Consider the following 21269-nt stretch of genomic DNA (forward strand, 5'->3'; position numbering starts at 1 on the left):
ACACTGTTGAAGTTAAAAAAATTTTGAAGTTAATAAGAAATAAGAAGAAATGGGAAATTAACTTCCCATTTTCCACTCGGATCAGCTGCAAAATTCCAGTAAGGTTTGCTCAAAAATGCAAAAAATGACGTCATTACTCTGTTTTTTGTCCAAATGCAAAAATATTTCAAAACATTCAAAGGTGAAGTTATTTTTGTTTTTTTTGGCAAATCTTTTCCGGCTTTTCCCAGCTGATTCCAGTGAAAAATCGGATGTTTCTTGACAAAAATTCTCATTTTTGTTACAATTGAGAATTTTTTCCATACAACGGTGACTAAACTCCTTTTTTTAAGGAAATTTTCGATTTTGATTTAAAAAGAAACCTTTCTTGTAAATTTAGATCCCGTAAAAATATGAAAAAAAAGAAACTCCATCCTCTCTGTCTTTTCGGCATCTGTTTGCCCCCGTTGAGTTCATTGCACTACGTTATTGTGAGAGAATCATGAATGAAGTAGGACGTACGCTGAGCCATGTTTGGCTTCATTTTTTTTTGAAAATCTCTCTTGAAAATTTGCCCCCCATCCCTGCCTTGGGCGGAAATTTGTGGAGAATGCTTATGAAGAAGGTCGAAAATTCGAGGCACGCCGACGCTCCTTTTGCCCATTTTAATAATTTAATCCCTCGTGAGCATGAGGGAGATGGGGTTGGTGCGTTTAAATCAAATTATTGATTTTCTAAATGCCCTACTTCCGCGTCATACTCTTTTGCTTCATAAGTTGGTAATTTGGCCATGATATACTCAACACTTCTGCACGTTCGCAACCCCCGCACAATATTCGCTATTTTGAGGGTATCTTTCGTCCCATGGTTGCGTTGCTGTTACACCACCAAACGATAGGGGATATCTGTGAGCTATGTGACTCAGTATCTCGATGTTCTACCTTTGGTTTTAGGTTAGTATGGCAAAAAAAATTATATGAAAATTGTTCACGAATTTTTTGCAAAACTTTTTGAAACTTGAAAAAAAAAATGCAAAAATTAGATTCTAAAGGGACCTCCTGGTAGGAATGGAATTAATCCTTTGGGAAAATAGATCGCCTAGTAAATTTTCTCACTGCATATAGCGCAACATAATATTTCATTTCTCACAGACAAACGAACACATAACAATCATCACCGCACAAGCAATTTCATTGAGAGGGAACAAACCACTTTGTATTGTTTGAATTTTGTTGCCAAAAGTACTCTCAGTCGGATATTAAATATGGGATTTACAGCGAACAACAAAGATATTACATCTGTTACAGCCCTTTTTATATTTTTTTGAAGTTTTCTCTCTCTCTGTGTGTACCTCATTTAATAAGTATATTGCTTCTGTATCACTTTTTTTCATCTGTCGGCGAAAACATTATGCGCAGTCCGTTGCATTTGCAATATGGTTTTGCTGCTTGAGAAAAAAGGTGCTCAATTGGGCACAAGTATGGCATATAAAGTGAATGATCCTGCGGTTTTGTACCGACAGAGATTATTTCTGTGGTATATAAAAAGAGATTTTAATTTTTGTATTACAGACTTGAGATTTTTCATTTAGGGTTTCAAAGAATTGGCTGTAATTATTATGAATAAATTTACCTTTATGTTGCTGTGCCACGTGCTAAAGAAATTACGTTGAGGCAAAGAAAATTAATCATACAAAATCGTGAAGATAATTATGAAAAAAAATCTTTAACATTAAAATTATTATTAAAATTACATAATTAAATTATTTTATTTAGAGGAGAATATTCAAAAATTAAAAATTTAGAGGAAAATTGAAAGAAATCGTCGTTTGAAGCATATGCTATATGCACACAAAATAGATACAATATAAATTAGAATGGGGGCGTGGTTTTTGCATTTTATGTCCTAAGCTTTTTCCTTTGATTCCCAGCTTATTTATGTGATAGAAAATTGATTATTTGTTAGACTTCTACAAATTTTACATTTTTCAAAAATATTACAAGAAAGCTATAAGATGAATAAACTCCTTTTTCATAAAAAAAATCTATTTTCGAATTTATTGTAAAATTATTAATTTTATTGCAATTTATACTCAAATTTTGCAACATAAGAAAGTCATTAAAAAATCTATTATTAAAATAAAAAATATATAACCTAATTTAATCGAGCTAGCAATTTATTTGTCATGTAAACCCGCAACATTTCAGCATTATATCTCGTTGAAAGAGGAATTCTGTCTAAAAGAAAAAAAATTGGACCTTCTCCACTAATTCCCATTGACATCTGGGCTGATATGAAATTGATTTAAAATGCAAAAATGCGCGAAAATTGTATAAAATGAATTCGTTTTAGCAAATTGTGGGCTTCATTCGTGAGATTCAAACACGCAAAGTGGCATTTTTGGCATTTTCTCATCCCTCACTCTGCTGCACTCTTTTTTCGTGGCTCCCCCCTTACCACCGTGCATTGTGAAATAGTTTAGACACATTTTTGGCATTGTTTCAGGGCAAAAGCGGCCAAAGTGGGCAAAAAAAGTCGCGGAAACGTACAAAATGTTGGCACACAAAAAATAATCCACAGTGGATGAGAAAATCCGCGACTTTTGGGGCCAGGAGACACGCGAGAAAAAAGTCCATGGGAGGGTAAAAGGTGAACAAAACGAATTAAATACACATAAGTTCTGGGGCGCAAAGTGTTGCGATGGCAAATTGCATAAAATAACAGATCTCTCGCAGGTCCCAACGATGGGGGCTTTTTTGTTAAGGGAAAGGTGAGTGAGAAAGAGGTTGAGAGATGGAATGAAAAAAAAATTAACAAAAAAAAACATACCGAATGTATCATTTTGATTATTGTTCTTTGGTCAAATACGATAATAGCAGCGTTTTGTTCACGTACGCGCGAGACAAGAGAACCACGTCGGGGTCTCCGCGGAGAACCGTTCAAGGAGGAGGGAAAGACATGGAATTAAAAAAATAAAAATAACATTCTGTGGTGATCAAAATGAAATGAATGGCTATAATGTTAAACGATTCTCGAAACATGCTCAGCAATTTATTTGTAATTTCTGAAATTGATAGAGAGCGCGAGGGTCATCATTCCGCCACCAGACGGAGGGAACTTTTTGGCGGGAATTTTGACCAGAGAAGATCGCAAACGAGGGAAAATGGGGATGCCATGGGTATGACGAAGGGGTGAGGGTGAGAAATGGGAGGACCAACATGGTGATTTTCTTTCACCTACATCTCATGAGACTGGCACCACAGTCCCATAAATAAAATTTGTGAGTTTTGTGTGCTCTCTTTCGGCGTGCGCGATTTTGTGGCCTAAAATCGGAAATTGAGGCAAATTGGCAAATTGCTGACTTTGGTGATTTATGATCGACCGCAGAGAGACGACCTTGCAATTTAATTGCAATTTTCCAATTCCACATTCAGCTAAAATTATCCCAACACGCACAATTAACATTTTATGAGAGATTTCTTGGAGTTGCCTTAGTTTTTTTTTTCATCATCTCTCAAAAGACATAATTTAATTTGCTTCTGAGTCTAAGGTCTATGCTGGGGCTCATCTATAAGCCCATTTGTGTACCGTTGAAAGATTGAAGATGAAACATCTTGCGGCAAAAATTAAATGTCAATTTTGCGGCACGCAGAGCTGAGAAAAAGAACTAAATTGTTTCATAAAGTGAGTCTTTTATGATTGATGAGATTTTTGTTTCGAATATTCGACATATAAATATAATATTCAATAGAAGCCCATTAAAGATTTTTCGACTCTGGGTAATTTTGGATTGGTTCTTTAAGTGTCTAGCAGACACTAATAGGATTTTTTTTTAAATAGAATACATCGAGAATAAATTTTTACATTACATAACGATCAAGTGGGAAAAGTCAGCAAAGATTTACCTAAAAATGCAAAAATGACGTCATTATTGTGGTTTCTGCTTCTTTCAAGGCATGAATCATAAGAATACTGGTGACGTCATTGTTTGCATTTTTAGGCAATCCTTTACCAATTTTTTCAAGCTAACTTGGCGATTTTTATTAATTTTTATTCTCTTCAAAATTATGTCTATCGGGATTATTTCTTCAAATGAACAGTTTTCCTAAACTTCTTTCAGAATTTTCAGTAAACCAAATTAAAGATAAAGAATGTAAAAGAAGAATATCTCTTTATTTTTTTGAGATAACTAAAGGCATGAGTACCTAACCCTTTTGTGTGTTTGCAATTAAAATCCATTTGTTATGGATGTTGCTCTCTCGTGCGTTTGGTCTCCTTGATGAAGTGAACCACTCTGTGGTGCGACGATGCCTTTTCACGGGAGTTAACATTGTGACACACAACCATGTTGTCCTCTTCACGTAATTAACCCCGACTTTCTAATTAATTAATGACACGATTCACCATTTGTGACATTTGCAAATGCGAATATTCACTTTATCTCTTTCTGTGCATATGATGCGTCCATGTCAACTGGGTCCCACCCACGCGCGCTGGGACTACTCGTGGTGTGTGTACAATTGGTTTCGTGCCATCGCATACCCCTGTGGTATTTAAATCAACCCCCATAGCGATTTATCAGTATACAGCGAGACGCTCCTTTCGCGCCGCATGTGGAGGGCTTTTTAGGGGATGACAAACGGGGGTGGGTTTTTCACTTTATTCCACCTCAATTGTATGGGTTTGCCTATTGAGGAACTTCCTTTGGAGGGATACTCCATCGTGAGCAAATACAAACCGGGCGTGGGTGAGAAGAAAAAGGCACATTGCGAATTTGTTGATTTGTCGTGAGGAAATGGGTAATATAAATAAACATCTTCTCAATATTCTCAAGAAGTATTTAATAGCTTTTCACTGTGAATGAGGGGTTGTTTCAGGGTGTGGTGGAATCTAAAAGATCATGCCAAGAATCATGCACTTTATTTGCTTTCCATCCTCTTTAAATGTCTCCCTGTAATAATTCTAAATAAATAATCAGGAAAAAGTAATTTGTGAAAAGCTTGTAAAATTTTGCAAAAAATCGTAGCTTATAAAAATAATTAAATAACACCTATTCCTTGTAAATTTTACATTTTTATTTTGAAAGAAAATTGCCTTTGTGTTAGACGATAAAAAAACAGACAAAAAGGAAAATCATATCAACAAAACATTTAAAAAACATTTTTCTTCCAAATGAACGTCGCTCATCAATTTCTTTTCTATTACCAACCATTTTCTTTGGGCTTTTTCCTTCGTGTGCTGTATAACTTTTATCATCCCTTCTGGTAAAAGATACCAATTTTCGTGTTGTAAATTGTTTCATTTCACCCACGCTCCCGTGAAAAAAAAAAGAGAAGTTTGTATATTAAATGCAACAAACAAAGGCGAGCCGAAAAAAGCCTTATCTCTGGCGTACGCGTATTTATTCAACATGTTATTGAAAAATGAGTTCAACTGGCGATGATGATGAAAAAAAAAAGAGGGATGAACCGTGTGATTCAGAAGTATGTATATGCGGGGGGTTTAGAAGGAAAATAATATTTTCCTATCCCCTGAATTTTTTTATCGCCCTCTCTCTCTCGCTCTCTGTACACCGGATCCACCCTCGTGGTGAACTTGAGTGCGAGTTGACAGAGAAAAATATAAATATTGTTATCGACGTGCTGACATTTCATAAGCAAATTCTGGCAAACCTAATAGAATAGAAAAACACACGAACCCATCAAAAAGTAATTTTCATTTTATGGCACTTTCCCATTCTTTGCTCTCATATTGATTCTCATTCCATCGTTGCTTCTTTCTTTAGCATTTTGAATGATGGACTAATTTGTTTTATATACTTTGTTCTTGTTTTAGATATTTCACGGTTGGAGAAATCACCTCTACTTGCAAATGGCTACAACCCACCACCCACACACCTCAATCACATGCAATTTATGCAGATGAATCATCATCCCGGAGCTGCCCTTCTGAATCCTTCGATGCCACCACATGGTATGCCACGACCCGATGGAGCCATGATGAAGGGAGCAAGTGGGATGCCGGGCATGGATGCAATAGCAAGGTATGCAATTATCACCTTTTGCTTTGCTGCTAATTGGATAAAAATTTCTCACTTTTGTCTACTACACACATTTCCGCAATGAAAACGTGCCAAGAAACGATTGAAATTGCCTCCTTAATTGAAAATTACATTCATTTGATTTGTCTGTGATATCTGTATTCTCAACTTTGTTCAAAACATAAATATTCATAAGATTGGATTTTTTTATTGGAGTTTGTTTGTGAATGAAAGTTAAAAGATTTTATTGCTTTGATTTGTGTTTTCAATTTAATAGTACGAATATTAGTAAAAGGATTTTTTTAGATCTTTAATGAACAAAAGAAAAAGGAGTCTATGCACAACACTTACTATACTATGATCTGCATGATGCATATGCTTCATACTAACAATATAATAAAATCAATCGAATAGCGTAGCTGGATATTGGATTTGAGAGATGAATGTGTTAAGAAAAATTAATCTATTTAATTGTATTTCACCCTTGCATTGTCCATTGCATATTTTCTAAGAAGCATATGCATTAAAGTCATAGGTAATTGATTAAAAACCGATGGATTTGTCGGTATCGGAAAAGTAACTAAAATAGCTAAATAGAGAGAAATCCTCGATTTTGAGTAATTTTCTTAGAAATTCTTAGAAGCATATGCTTCACGCAATAAAAATTAACATATTCAAAATTCTTCCTTTTTTTTAGATCTGGAATATGGGAAAATTGTCGTGCAGCTTATGAAGATATCGTGAAGCATTTGGAACGGTGAGTACTAATCATTCATTCAATACCAATTTAATTTTAGAGTGGGTATCATTTTTAATCGTCTCAACGCTTAATTGGGTGTATTTTTTGGAACAATTTTTTATTGTCTGTGAGTGGTAAATTCTCGCATCCCCCGTGTGGGTGTGTACACCCCCTCATCCAAATTGGTAATCCAACACCAGTGGCGGCGGAATTGTGGCTTTGTCTTCCGATTTCGGGAGTTTGTGATGTTTCCAGTAAACCCCATGACTGTGAAAATGTACGCAGAAATGATTAATGATCTGAAATTTTTGTTGTTTCGTCAACTTCTTGTTTTTTTTTGAGCTCTCTCATGTGCGACTTCTGTCCCCGAGGGTTGTTCACGAGCTCAGCAGATTTAGAGTGCGAGATAGTCAAGTGGTGATTGTGTATATATCACTTTCACCGCATATTGTATAAGAAAAAAATGGGGTTGGTGGGATATAGCGCGAATGCGGGGACTTGTTGTAATTTTTCTGACTATATATGAGCTCCAAATGAAGAATGACAAGTTGGGTACTGAACTGACTTTGAAGATGACTTTCTATATAATGACTTTTCCGGTGGGTGGTGGAGGGAGTTGGAAAATTTGCCCTTCCCCGCGTGACCGTGTGGCGAAAAGATTCTTTCTTCGTGTCCACACGGGGAGAAAAACTTGCGCTCAGGGAAGCGTAAAAATCGAGATTATATAAATTAAAAATAATTTTATTAATGATTCCTTCGTGATATACTTTTTTTTCTTCTTCAATTTTAATCTTTCGCTCTTGTTTTTATATGCCCCACCGCAATCTCTCTATGCTTATATAGGTGGGTGGAGAATTGTATGTGCCATTTATTAAGCTCTGTGTGAAGAGGTGGGAGCACCTCACAGAGAGAAAAGTAAACAGACGAAAATCAAATTTATATCAAAGCTCATCTCTTCGTGGAAAATTCATCTGTCTTAACCCTGGTGTGCCCATACAGTTGATTCACCATTCCGGTGTGAGATTTGTGGTGTCAGAGGGAGAGAGAGAAAATAGATGTGGAAAAAAGTGTGATTTATCGTCACGTATAGTGAATTATTTCTACACGTTGCACCCAAGTAAATCGTGGCTCAATTCAAAAGGTATTTCTTTTCTTATGGCCAAAGTGGGTATCTATACACAGAGAATAGATTCACCTCTTATATGGTTATTATTTGTTCTTCTGAAACTGACCATAGAGTGGTTGGAGGAAAGGTATAGTTTTCACGTGATGTTTTGCCCAAGAAAAACTCATAGAAATGCGCGCAGGAGAATGAATTTCTGCGATACAATGAACCACATATTATCTTTATAAATCATCTCCTTCTGAGACAAGTGAATTGTACACCACAATATTGTGTTTTAGGTCTGTGTTGAATACTTTGAATTGGCATGAAGAAAATATTGCTCAGTCAATTAAATACTGGTGCAGATCACGCAGGATATTGTTAAAAAGAGAGGCCCCATTCGGAGCTTTTTTTCATTATAAAATTGCAAAGATAAATTGAAATGTTAAGGGATTTTTTTTAATGTTAAAGTTGGGGCTTATTTGTACTTAATTAAATCCACGTAGGGGAGTCTGAAATTAATAAAGCCAGAGGTTTTAAGAAAAAGCTCATTGATGACATTTAATCAAATAATGACCAATTACGTTAAGGGAAGAATTTTATAATTTTCTTTAAAGAATCCTTTATTTAATATTTAGGCCACCATATGCTTCTGAATTAACTTTTTGTCTCTTCTACATGAAAAAGAAACATTTTAAGGATGACAAAAAAGAAAATTGATATTTACTTTTAATAACCATCTTAGTCAACGCATTAATTTTGCTGTTCGCCTCTTTACACATCCGTCAATCATTTACACTTATTATATGTACAAAAAAAGAGACCCAAAATTAATTTTTTGGAAAAAGAAGTTGCTATTACAAGAAATCTTAATCACATGTGTGTTCATCCTCGACTCCACCTCCTTTTGGTGAAAAAAAAAGTAAAAATAAAAATGAATAAAATAAGTATGGTATATAATTTCATTAATGAGCACTCAACATATATGAGCCGCCTGGCTTCCTCCATCCCACAAGTGGAAAGTTTCTGTCAAGATAAAAAAAAATTCTATCAAGAGGAAAGAATGATAAATTTCCACACTTTGCTACACTTTTCGGTGTTTTCTTCGAGATAATAAAAAAAATATCCAATTAGCATAATTTGACACTGAACTACGCCTCATTTCCATTGAACCAGAGATGACTGATGACCCAAAATTAGGAGATTATCTTAATTCTCATTCCACATAGTTTGGTTTTTTTTCTTCTTTGGAGCCTTTAGCAATCTATTGCCTTGGCAGAATTTTTTTTTTTTGAAGAAGAAAAATCTTCATCATCAAATAGAAAATTTATGGCAAACTTGTCATCGTATTTGACTTTCAAATAAATGGGCAGAGATGCAAAGGAAGATGAAAAAAAAATGTTTGTGGAAAAAGTTTAAATTGACTCGAGTGGATTGGAGATTGACGATAAAAAAATTCCTGATATCGCTATTTCTCGCGCACTGAGGGTGGTATGAGGGGATTTTTTTTTGCATAAGTGACCACTTGAAAAGTTTGCTGACACCTACTACTTTTATTTCTCTATACCACCCTCTACATTGATTTTTATCCCTCGCGCAATATCATCCCTTATATATGAGCTCCTTCACCAGACATTTTACCACTCATACCGAGAATGTAAAGGTTGGCGATGTGCGGAGCCGGGGTGTGAGTGAAGATGAATTTCTACATTTTATCTTTTGCAAATAAGGACAGCAAAAAAATGTGGGCACTTGAAGATTTTATAGGCAGTGAAAAATGATTCAATTTTAATAAGCTGATGATGGCAAAAAAAAATCCTCATTTTTTTTAGCACACAGAAAAACCACTTTTGGTTGATCCAATTAAAAAGGATTCAACATGGTGAAAATGCTGCAATAATTCCATTTATACTTCCCCCGTAATGTATGTTTGAATAAATATCCATTTTAAAGTTAGTCAAATACCAGCTAAACAAATATTAAACATTGACCTTTTTCTCGTATTCTGCAAACGTGGTGTGTGTGTCTCAAAAGTACACCCTCTGACACTTTTTCACAGCCCAATTCTCTGCACATTTGCACAAATCGCTCATTGATGGTCATATTGCTATATGTAGGATTTTAGTTAGATTCAGTTAAGGGTTGTTTTCTAATTATATTCGAGATTCTGGAGAAAAGTCTTTTATTTTTACAAAAAAGGTCTTTTATAGCACCCAGAGACAAGTACCTACGAAAAATATGTATATTTAGATTATTATAAATCATAAGAACTACTATGTTCTGTAAAAAGAATTAAACGTTTCAAAAATTCTTATTACTTTGCTAAGCTCATGAAGAATAAAATTCTAGGAACATATTTTATAGTAAATATGTAAAGCTCAATTTTTGTATTTGTTTAAGGTTTTAAAATCTGATAGAAACTTGAAAGAATTTCTCACATATTATAAAAGCAAATTTGAAACCAACAACCAAAAAATTATTCTTTCTAACATAAATATATGTGTCCAAATTCAACATAATTTTATAGCACAAAAAGTGTCTTGGATAAAGTTTTTTTTAATTTTACAATTTCAACTTGTTGAGAAAACCTAAATTGAATTCTTTTTAAATAAAAAAAAATGCCATTGTTTCATTTAATGAGCTGTGTGATATTTTTTACATGAAGGTAGAATTTCATTTTTGCATCGGGCCAAAGGGGAGACCCTCACGTGTGATCGCATACATAAAATGATGATGATAAGTGACGATTCGTGGGTGAACGAAAAATTCACGGGAGGTTTTATTTTCAAACAGACAATTCATAAAATGTGTATGCTTTTCACCACCACCCCCAACGCACGTTTTTTTTTGGGGTACATTTCATTTCCATTTGTAAATGAGTGAAGTGGAGGACGATTTGTGGGTTCAGCACATTTGAATTGAGGATTTTATTTGAACAATCCTCTGTTGTTTGACTTTTTATCACCACCCCGGAGACTTTTTTCCAGCATACGTCCAAAAAGTCATACGTGGTTAAACATGGAAAAAATAAATTCATAATTACATGTTTTTTTGTTCCTCAATGGTTCACTAAACATGTGAATGAATGTTTTGACCTTTTGTTTTATAATTTGAACGAAATGCTGCATCTGTTCAATATGTCAATGCTGCTAATTTTTTTTTGTTACTTTGAGTCATCAATGACGGAAAATCACGATGAGGAATGCATGGTTTTTTTGTCTTCTCTTCTTGGTTTCTCTTTAATCTACACCCCAAGTCATTTGCAACCCTTCATGAGTGTTTTAGATCCCTTCGATATATTAGAAAATTTATTTAAAAAAAAAACTTCATATCTTTATTTGTTCATCTGACATTGCAATCGATGATTGATCGAATCGGAAACTGCATAAATTTTTCCTTTAGCCCCTTGATGAGGGGTTGAAAACCGTTGGGTTGCAACATATGATATTATGGAACGCGGAATATTTTTTTTCTTTATAAATTATATTTAATCTAAACAGTGTGGCGAGGAATTTTATCAAATTAAAAGAATTTATTTTATACTGTTTCTATAGAATCGTAACTTGAGGCTTTCCAAAGGTTTTCATTTTTCCTGAATGATTTTTTTAATTTAAAATTTTACATAACTTTGAGGAAATTATTGATTCCGAAAGGAAAATTAATCAATTTACTTCATTCATGATGCATTACAACTGTATATGTTTCGACTATGTGTAATATTTTTGAGCATATATATAGCAAAAGCATAACTCATGTGAATGTGGAATTTAATAATTAGATATCTTATCATTTCCAACTCTTCATATAAATTTTGTCGCAGCAAAAATTTTCCACACGCAGTGGAGGAAAATTAGCCAACCAAAAAGGGTTCATGCTCTTTGGAAAAATATTCTACACATTTAGAATTTCCTCCACACTACCCCTTCTTTGCTAAAAAAAAAAGAAGAGAAAGAGATTTTCCCTTTCTGAATGGCGCGAAAATGATGGAAAATTGTATTGGAAAATAGATTTTGTGGAGATTATTGCGATATGGCATGACAAAATTGATGACTTTTCATTGATTTCTTAGCGATATGTGTTATGCGATGGGAGAGGTATGTAATTTTGGGCGTTATATTTCTTTATGTGACTTTTGTATCATTTATTAAGTCAAGATCACAAATTATGTTGACAGCATGTCAGTAGCAGACCATCAACGGGCTTTTGCACACAGCAGCTCGCTGAAATTTGCCACATTCATTTGCACACTCCGCTGTCTTCGAAATTGATTAACTTTCAAGAATTCTCTCTGTCTCTCCCTCCCGCGTATGCGATGAGTGGTAAACATCGCAATCATCCCCCGCATTTCGCGTGATTTTCCATCCGACATTACAATTTCTCCAATCCACTCAATATTTGTCTTCATTCTTCACACTCTTTCGCGCTATGGCGCACATTCTTATGGTGCCTTTATACAATATTTAGTTAAGAGAGAGGCAGCACCACACAGGAGGTTGGGCGGAATATCTCCCAATGACATTCGCGGGGGAGTTATGGTGGCAAAAATAAATAAAGTGGCGCGTCTTATCGTTGATTTTCCTTGGCATTTGCTCCACAAAAAAATCTCTCTCTTTCTTTCTTCCAATCCTCCCCGGTGCTGGGAAGACATTTAGAATAAATATTGTGTGTATATATGGTATAAAACCATTCGATGGTATTGAAAATTGTATTAAAAAAAGATCAATTCGTTTCGTGTGCTGCATATTTGTGCTTATCTCCACCGTAACATGTTTTTCCATATTTTTTTCTCACTCTCTTGTGTCGATTTTAAAGAAATTGTGAAATGGTCTGGGGATTTTGAGAGGGAGAGGGGTGATTTTTCTCACCCCTTGTTGATTTTTCATTCTACCCACCCCATTGTATTTATGACAAAAAATCGACAACTCTGCCGATGAAAAGGAAGGACGAATATTCCTTTTCAGTGTTGAGGAAAAAGAGACGAAAAAAAAAACATATAAATGTTCTATTTTACCCTCTTTTGACTCCCAAAAATCGAGGGTGGTTTTAGAGAGGGTAGATGGGGAGAAAGGAAGGCAGAAAAAAAGTAAAGTGAAAGATGAGAAAAGGCGGAAAAGCCATTGAAAAACCGCGACAATCCTTTTATTCCTTCCCACAGGACACATAATCTCCGACCTTAAAAAATTTAAGTGCCAATTTAGGTGGTGATCTTACATTGAAATCACATTTATTCTATCACATTTCTTTCGCCAACACACCTCCTCAATCCACTTGAAGAGTCAAATCGAGAGGGGGGTGTAGGTTATATATATTTTGTGGTGTATGTTGCTTTTCACTCAAAAGGGGTTGAAATGAGAATACTTTGAAGATACGTCGTCGCTTAGGTGGAAAATGTTCTTTTCTACGTGAAATTGAATATTTTCTCTCAATGATGTGATGATTGAAAAATTTCCCTGCGATTTGGGCGAATTTTGGGGGTTGACTGTCTAAAAGTAAAACAATGTATTTTAGCACTCATAAGAAAAATTTTATTGAATTTGATGTTTTTTTTTGACCCACCTCTCATTTGTATTTATGTCCATTTTCCCTTTATTTTGCGAATGGAATTCAATTGGGAGGGAAATGGCAAAAATTCCTTCAATGCCATCAAACAATCCCATATAGAATTTTTCCTACCATCTCATTCGTCGCTCATTGTATATCTGCAGAAAATTTTCCCGTTTAACCCCTAAAATGGAGATTATTTTCATGAGAGCTTCGTTGTTTTTTTTTTGGGAGCTCCCACAAAAGGGATGGAAAATTAATAAAATTGCATGGAATTGCAAACATTGTTTCGGACTTGCTTATGGAATTTTTCGAATACCACAATTTTCATTTATTGATGAAAGCACAAAAGGAATGAGTTTGTAGAATGTGTGGGAGATTTGTGGTAAAAATGATCAATTTGAATATTGCTGATAAGGAATAATGTTTTAAATAAAATTGAGAGGGTTTCGTGTTTATTTTGTCTCATCTCACGAATTTATCTTTCACATCACGTTCACATTTAAACCCATTAAATGCAGAGAAACGTGGCAAATTTTTATAATATTCAAATGAATCATATATAATTCACAGGGCGCTCCATTCATAGTGCTTTGACACACTGTAATTCTCAATGCTACAGCTTTGTGTTTAGATAAAAGAGAAGGGAGTTGCAACGTAATTTTCCTTTAATTTTGCAGATGGAATTAGAAATAACCAAATAATTGGGTTTATTATAATAATCATAATTTGCGATAGAGCAAGAGGCTAAAAAATACGCATCTTACCGCATCCCTCATTGTTAGGGGTACAAAAAAAACTACAAGAAGTCGAAAGGGAGGATGACAGATGTGACAAGTACTTTGCATAAATTTATGCTTCCTTTCCATTCTTCATCCATTATTTCTGGAGGCTCTTCGGAGGAGCAATATGTCATTTGCTGATGATTGCTCTCTATGCCCTCGATTCCCTCGAATTCTCATGAGAGTTCAAATTTTTTTTAAACATATTTTTCAAACCCATAAAGAAGCAGCAGGTTGTGGTTTAGACAAACGACAAAGAAAATTTAAATAAATTCTCTAGAAAACTATCGGTGGTAGTGGTGGAAGAAGAAACTCTCAACTATCAATTTTTAATGCAAGAAAGGAAAATATATTTTTCACACAGAATTTTCCTCTAGATATGTCATGAAAATGTCCTTGATGAAGAATCATTTTTGTGTCACTTTGAACCACAGAACCATTTATCATGCAATTTATTGACATTCTCAGTGATAGCTTGGAAGTACTATGTATGTACAATGTACATATATAGCTAAGAGTAGAAAAATTCTCCAAACATTTTCAGTGAATAAACTCCAAGGGAATAAAATTAATTTAAATTTCCACGCAAGACCTGACCTTTGTTTGCTCTAATTTGTCTCAATTGAAGAAAAGTCTTCTTCGTAGAATTTTCTTGTGAGAATTTTTCCAGGAGGGACTATTTAGTATAAGTAGATTCAACCCCAGGGTTGGTCTAATTGTTGCCCCTCTCTGACCATTTGGCTTTTCTGCTAATGTGCAAATACGCACTCGGCGCCTCAGCATTCACTTTCATCACACCCATAACCACCACCACCACCCCCCAGCGGCAGCCAGCCAGAAACAATAGACTATGTTGTGTTGAGTACGCTATATTGGGGAGAACAATGTGCGAGGAGAGCATGGAGCAATATATAGGAGGCACTTAATTGAATGAACGGACAACTAATTAAGTTGTTGTGTGCTATGTTGTTTTTGCCTCCATTTCCCACACTTATGAATCCCCCGAAAATCATGCCTTGTCACATTTCCAACCATTTCCTCGCATTGCAATATTAACTTCGCACGCGTAGTTATTCCTTGATGAGGTCCTGATGACATTGTTGATCTCAATGGGGGGGAGGAGGTCTATTTGAATAATTTGAATGTTCAAGTTGTCACAAAAGGCGCAAAAGGTATAATATTGCTGCCGTGACAATTTTTAATATCAATTAAATGGGAAGAGGGACGTAAATTGTGAATGCTTTTGTATTCTTCTGTGCATTCTATATCTCCTTTTAGACTTAATTCTCATTTAATTTCCATGTGAATTTCATTATCAAAAGGGATTCGCATCGAGTTAAATACAACAATAGAAGCTCTGGATAACATATCCGTAAAAGTAATTTCTCAGATTTGCCACACACACATTCCATAGGCAAGACATTGTTAGACGTTTTACACTGAGAAAAATTTGTTTGGAATTTTAGGGGTTGTTTCAGTAATAATTTTAAGGAAAAAATATTTTCATTTAACGAATTTCTTTAAATTAATTAATTAGAAAAAAGGACTGAAAGATGCTTTGGAAAATTTTCTCTTTTATTTTGAGCCAAGATTTTCTTTGAGTGTTAAAAGGGTGCGCGATGGTTTCTCTTTAGCTTCCAAATTTCAAATTAGATCAATTGGAGCGATAGGAGATCGTGCCTGATGCGTATATATAGCAAAAATAATACTCCTTTAATTGTTAGAGCACTGTGTGCGAGGGTTGTAATAGGCATGTGAATTACCTTGTGCTGAGTGGTGAGACAATACCTTCATTTAGTGTTTTGCAAGGGAATGTGTGTGTAAATCTTTATGATCTTTTGCATATGCAAATTATGTGAAAATAGATACAACACTGCGTGTGATTCCTCAGGCTCACATTTCAATTTCTCCCATAGCAAACCACCCATAGGAGTTGCAAATCCCCAAAATAGTAGGAGGAATGGTTGGCAGGGAAATGAATTAAATTAAAGGATTTTCACTGTGTGTGATTCACAATTACAGGAGAATGGGGGGTTAATTCAATTAAATACATATATTGCGTAAGAAGGAAAAGTTAGTTTGAGGAAGAAAATACCAAAGGTATGGGGGTGGTTGGTTTAAGACATCACCGAGATTATTTATCCATTTCAAATCCATTAAGTCGTCTCCCGCGGATGAAAACACCAGAGTTTTGTTTCTCTTTTTCATCTTACCTTTTCTCCCACACCCACCCTGCTGCTGCTGTTGCTGCTGAAATTACTCTTTTTTTCTTTCAGTGAGAAAGGACAATTAGATTGTTGAATTAATGCTACAAAGAAGGGTAGGCAGGCAGGCAGGTCATTGTATGATGTTGGTGGATACCACACAGAGGGGTCGGCAAGACTTTTCATCACTCACAGAGGGTTAGCTTGGCAGAGGGTGCATGAGGAGAGATATGAATGTAAAACTGTCTTAATTTTTTTCATTTGCCTCTTTTTTTTTCTCTCGGGAATCTTCATTAAACATCTTTAATGTGTTTAATTCACCCACAATGTGGAAGACAAGCAAACACGCGAAGCTCCCACCCCTCAACCACGCTCTCGCGCGCGAAAAGACACCCACCGCAAATTGTAGATGAGTCCACAGCCCCGACCATCATCCACCAAAAAACCCATCGCCCGAAAAATGTTATACTTTGTAATGTACAAGTTTAATTTTTAATGACTAAATGCTTTTAAGTTTGGTTTAGCTTTTAAAGCTTCAATGGGTCTCTCCTGCGCCCTCTCCTTGTTTTTAATATTATTATATTGAATGCTATGCTGCAAATGGTTTTTGGGGAAGCAATATACATAATATAGATATGGAAATAATATATATTAAAATGCGATATGGCACCAAGAGGCGCGCCCATGAAAACCCCCTCCTGGAATCTCTTTTTGCCTACGTAGAGAGAGAACAAAATTTCCCGGAGGGTCTTCAAACAGCGCTAAATATTGTTCCGCGCGATGGTGTAGAGACTTTTCTCTCCTCGCGGTGGTATCCTGAAAAACATTTATTGAGAATTATGTGGTATTTCCCAATGATAAATGCATTTAAAAATTTGCATGAGTAAATGGGTTTCTGTTCGAAGGCACGTAATAGAGCGTAAATAAGGATAAATTAGAGTTCGCCCTAAAGTAAAAAAAAAAGTAAGGGAGATACAAGTAATTCTCCATGGAAGATTCTCAATGATTTTTCCGCGTGGGGTGAGCGATGAGATAGAGAGAGAATTTCAGTTGAAAATAATAATGATTGTGTATTACACTGTGATATAGGTACTACGCAATATTATTTATTCCCTTTTAACAATTTCATTGCAGATTGCGTGAGGAGAGAGGTGAAGATAGGGCGGTGGCTCTGGATCAAAAACCACGGGATCTCAGTTCGCAAAATGGTTAGTATGAGCAATTAATTAAAAACACAATTCGTGACTATTTCTGTACATAGATTGAATACTTGTGGGTGGAAATAAAATAAATTCCTCTCATACAATAAATATCTATAAATAATTAAATAAAATAATTATTAGTTCCGAGAAGTCAATGATATCTCAATCATTTCTTCTCTTTAGGATCATCAAATGGACACAGTCCTGTGCTGAATTTATCAAAATCAAACATTGATCACAATAGTGCAGATGATCGTTCAGATCGCAGTGAGGTTCACTCACCGGTGCCATCAGCAAGGGATGAAGAGGAGAATTTGAGTGAAGAAAATGTATCAGAGATTGATGATCGCGAGGAAAAGGATGATGGTGAGTATACCGAGAGGAAAAAAAAAGATAGGGAGCTAAATTCAGTGGGAAATACAGAAAGAGATTCCCTTTTCTCGAATTGTTTCTTCAACACAACACACACACGGTGTCGATATTCGCATAATTCACCCGCAAGAATCGTGATCTAGAAGCATAACCTGAGTAAATTCGTAGCGGGGAGGCTGATCTGGAACGATCAAAATGCTCGTTCAGCTTTATAACGAAATTTCTGCTAACTTGTACATAATGTGAAATGAATGTGTGGTGTGTTTCTCTCAATTATAAATCAGTTTTCATCTTATTGACAACTTACACAGATTTCACGTGCTTGAATTAATATTAATTAATTTTAACTCTTATTCTCCCCCTTTTTACATTATTATTTTTACCTTCTTTTTTCTCTACTGCACTCACAAGAGCACGTGAAGAGTGCTCTCCCGTAGCATAGGGTTCCAACATATCGTGGTTGCCGGACGAAAGCACATTATTAGTGGCGCTCTTTGCCTTGGAGAGTTTTGCCGTATAACCTTTGACAGAAATGTTGCTGAGAGATCAGTAAATCAAGTGATGAATATTTCTCTTTCTACTTCAATATCTCTCCGAAGTTCTGCTGTACACCGAAACTCCTGAAGAAAATGTATATATAGCAAAATATATGTAATACACCAACAAATGATAGGAAAAGATTATTCCATAAACTTCAATCTCTATTATTACGATCAATTGTCTTTCATACACACTCTAATTTCTTTCTCTTCACGGTGTCCACCATAACAAAGATTCGAGGCATGATGGAATTTGATTTGATCTTTGCGGGAAACTTTAGAGAAAAAGTGCGGGGGTGAAGTTCTGTGGAAGATTGATTTTTAATATAATACTTATTTTATTTTATCTCTCAATTTTACATTCACAAGATATCTCAGATACTGAGCAAGATCATCCACCACCACCACCGACGACATCAATGCCCAACTCAGCGGAATGTCAGCAAGCACTCAATTATACAACATTGGCCGCCACGGCAGCCGCTGTGGCGGCAACTGGTGGTCCGGGTAATGTTCCTGGAACGGATCCGAGTTCCTTGTCATCAACTGAAACACTCCTTCGAAATATCCAAAGTCTCCTCAAGGTTGCAGCTGACAATGCGCGTCAGCAAGAACGACAAATCAGCTATGAGAAAGGTAAGGAATTCTCTTTTGATTTGTTTTATCAATTATTTTATATGCGAAGAAGCCTATTCGAAGCCAAGGTTTAATAGATCAAAAAAGACGATGTTACATAAAATTAGAATATTAAAAGGAGTTTATTCATTTCCTACAGAGTGATACGCCCCAATCGATCTATCATATCTCTCTGCCCTTTTCAGTGATATTGAGTATTTGATTAAACAGAAGAAATCACTTTCATGTCAATCGAGCCTCCGATACTTGAATATTTTTTTCTCTGCAGCATATTGATATCATTTCTTTTATGATGTTGTAGTAAAATTTAGTTGGTGTTGTTGGTAAAATAAAACATCACAGCAAAATCTCTTATCAAACACGCAATTGCCGCCGTTGCGCGCAGTTAGAATCAAAGGAAAAAAAAAGAGTTCTAATTCGAGTAGAGAACAAACATTTTGTGAGTGATAAATAGAAACTAGAACATATGTTCTTTCAATATCATTTACTGATATGTAGTACTAAACTGAACGACAGTTAAATAGAAATCCATGCGTGGATGTACTTCTCGTGTTTTGATAGTGCGCTACAATGAGTGCTGTGCGGCAGCCAAAAACCAAAAAAATGTACTGGTAAGCTGACCAAGCTTACGAGAGCTGTGTTTCTTTCAGTGTACCAATTTTGTGAGAGCAAACTAGAACGCAAAATAATTTAAATACGCGCAAAGTCGGGAGAAGTTGAAAAGTCATCCCCCAAGAAATTTTTAAAACGCCATATCTCGGGAACGGCTCCATAGATTTTCGAGTTTGAGCTATCGTTGGAAAGGTCTTAACCTGAACTATAATATATTGAAATATGAAGTAAATCGATAATGGCATTTTCGAAATATTCGAGTTCGAAATTTTCGAAAATTTTGATTTTGACTTTAGCGCCTCTCGCGGTCATTTTTCGAAGTTGCAATGTTCTAGACATTTGTAGGGCTTCACGAAACCTTTCATTTGCACTTGAGTTGATCAAAATCGGACTTGTAGAACCCGAGATATGACATGCCAACTTTGGAAGGCTATATCTCGAGAACGGAGACATAGATTTTCTTCATTTTTGGCATGGAGCTAGATAATATGGTCAGCTATAACATATCAAAAAATGAAGCAAATCGATAATGGCGTTTTCGAGATATTCATCGAAAACTCATCGAAAATTTTGTTTTTGACTTTTGGCCCCCTAGCACTCAGTTTTGAAACTTCAGATGTTCTAGAGAGTTGTAGGGATTGTTGAGAGCTTTCATTTGAGCCCGAGTTGATCAAAATCGGTCAAGCCGTTTTCGAGTTATGGTCGATTTTCGATGAAAAATTGTGGCGGCCATATTGACTAAACGGCTTGACCGATTTTCGAAAATGAGGTATCGTTGGAAAGGCCTTGATGTCCCCTACAACATATAAAAATTTCAGATTTTTAGCTAGTACAGAGGCTGAGATATAGCGAAAACAAAATTTTGAGGTTATTCAAAATGGCGGACGGAGGGGTGGGGGGGTGGATTTGACATCATAATCGGATGTCTTCCGGTCGATATTTAAACTTTGCCGTTTACCACAAGTCTCTATCTATTACCGTTCTCTTGCTATATAGCGATAGGTTCCGGCCGGCCGGCCGGACGGACGGCCGGCCGGAAAAATTTTTTTTTGGCGCATACGTTTTTTGGAATGTAGGGACCCTAATTCGTGCTCATACCAAGTTTGAGCCCGATCTGACGACTTTCGATTTTGCTCGGTACACAAAAGCTGTGTCTGAAAGAAACACAGCTAAAAATGATATCACTAAATTGGAACATATGCCACGATGGCAGAAGCAGGTTAATCATGGAACAATTTCCCACTCTCAACACTGCTACATATGATATACATACATACATAGTTTGATAAAGGGGAAAGTTTATTTATTTTGCATTTTTTTTCAATAAAAATTCGATTGATAGGAAAATTATTAAAACTGCTAAATAAAAGAAAATATTTTGTGTGGAAAATTTAAGAGAATATTAAAAAAAAAACCTTCATTGAATAACCAGTAATCAGTTGAAGGGGTAAAAAAGGTAAATCTTTAGTTGTTTCAATAAATCTTTCTCCCTCTCTACAATATAAATTAAAAGATGAT

At 35.5% G+C, this 21269-nt stretch overlaps 1 protein-coding gene across 5 annotated transcripts in view; it reads left to right on the forward strand.

Moving 5' to 3' along the window:
* Positions 1–21269, forward strand: part of LOC129788976 (dachshund homolog 2) — a 1190888-nt gene that overhangs the window by 50623 nt on the left and 1118996 nt on the right. For all 5 annotated transcript variants that reach the window (XR_008750409.1, XM_055825530.1, XM_055825531.1 and 2 more), the window contains 5 exons: positions 5815–6022; positions 6717–6776; positions 17525–17598; positions 17776–17958; positions 18873–19139. Coding sequence is in view for 4 of the 5 variants with exons in the window: in XM_055825530.1 (XP_055681505.1) it covers positions 5815–6022; positions 6717–6776; positions 17525–17598; positions 17776–17958; positions 18873–19139 (792 nt within the window). In the remaining variant the exon portion in view is untranslated. The remainder of the gene's footprint in view (positions 1–5814; positions 6023–6716; positions 6777–17524; positions 17599–17775; positions 17959–18872; positions 19140–21269) is intronic.

The sequence above is a fragment of the Lutzomyia longipalpis genome, chromosome 2 (assembly GCF_024334085.1).
Source record: "Lutzomyia longipalpis isolate SR_M1_2022 chromosome 2, ASM2433408v1".
NCBI classification, from domain to species: Eukaryota; Metazoa; Arthropoda; class Insecta; order Diptera; family Psychodidae; genus Lutzomyia; species Lutzomyia longipalpis.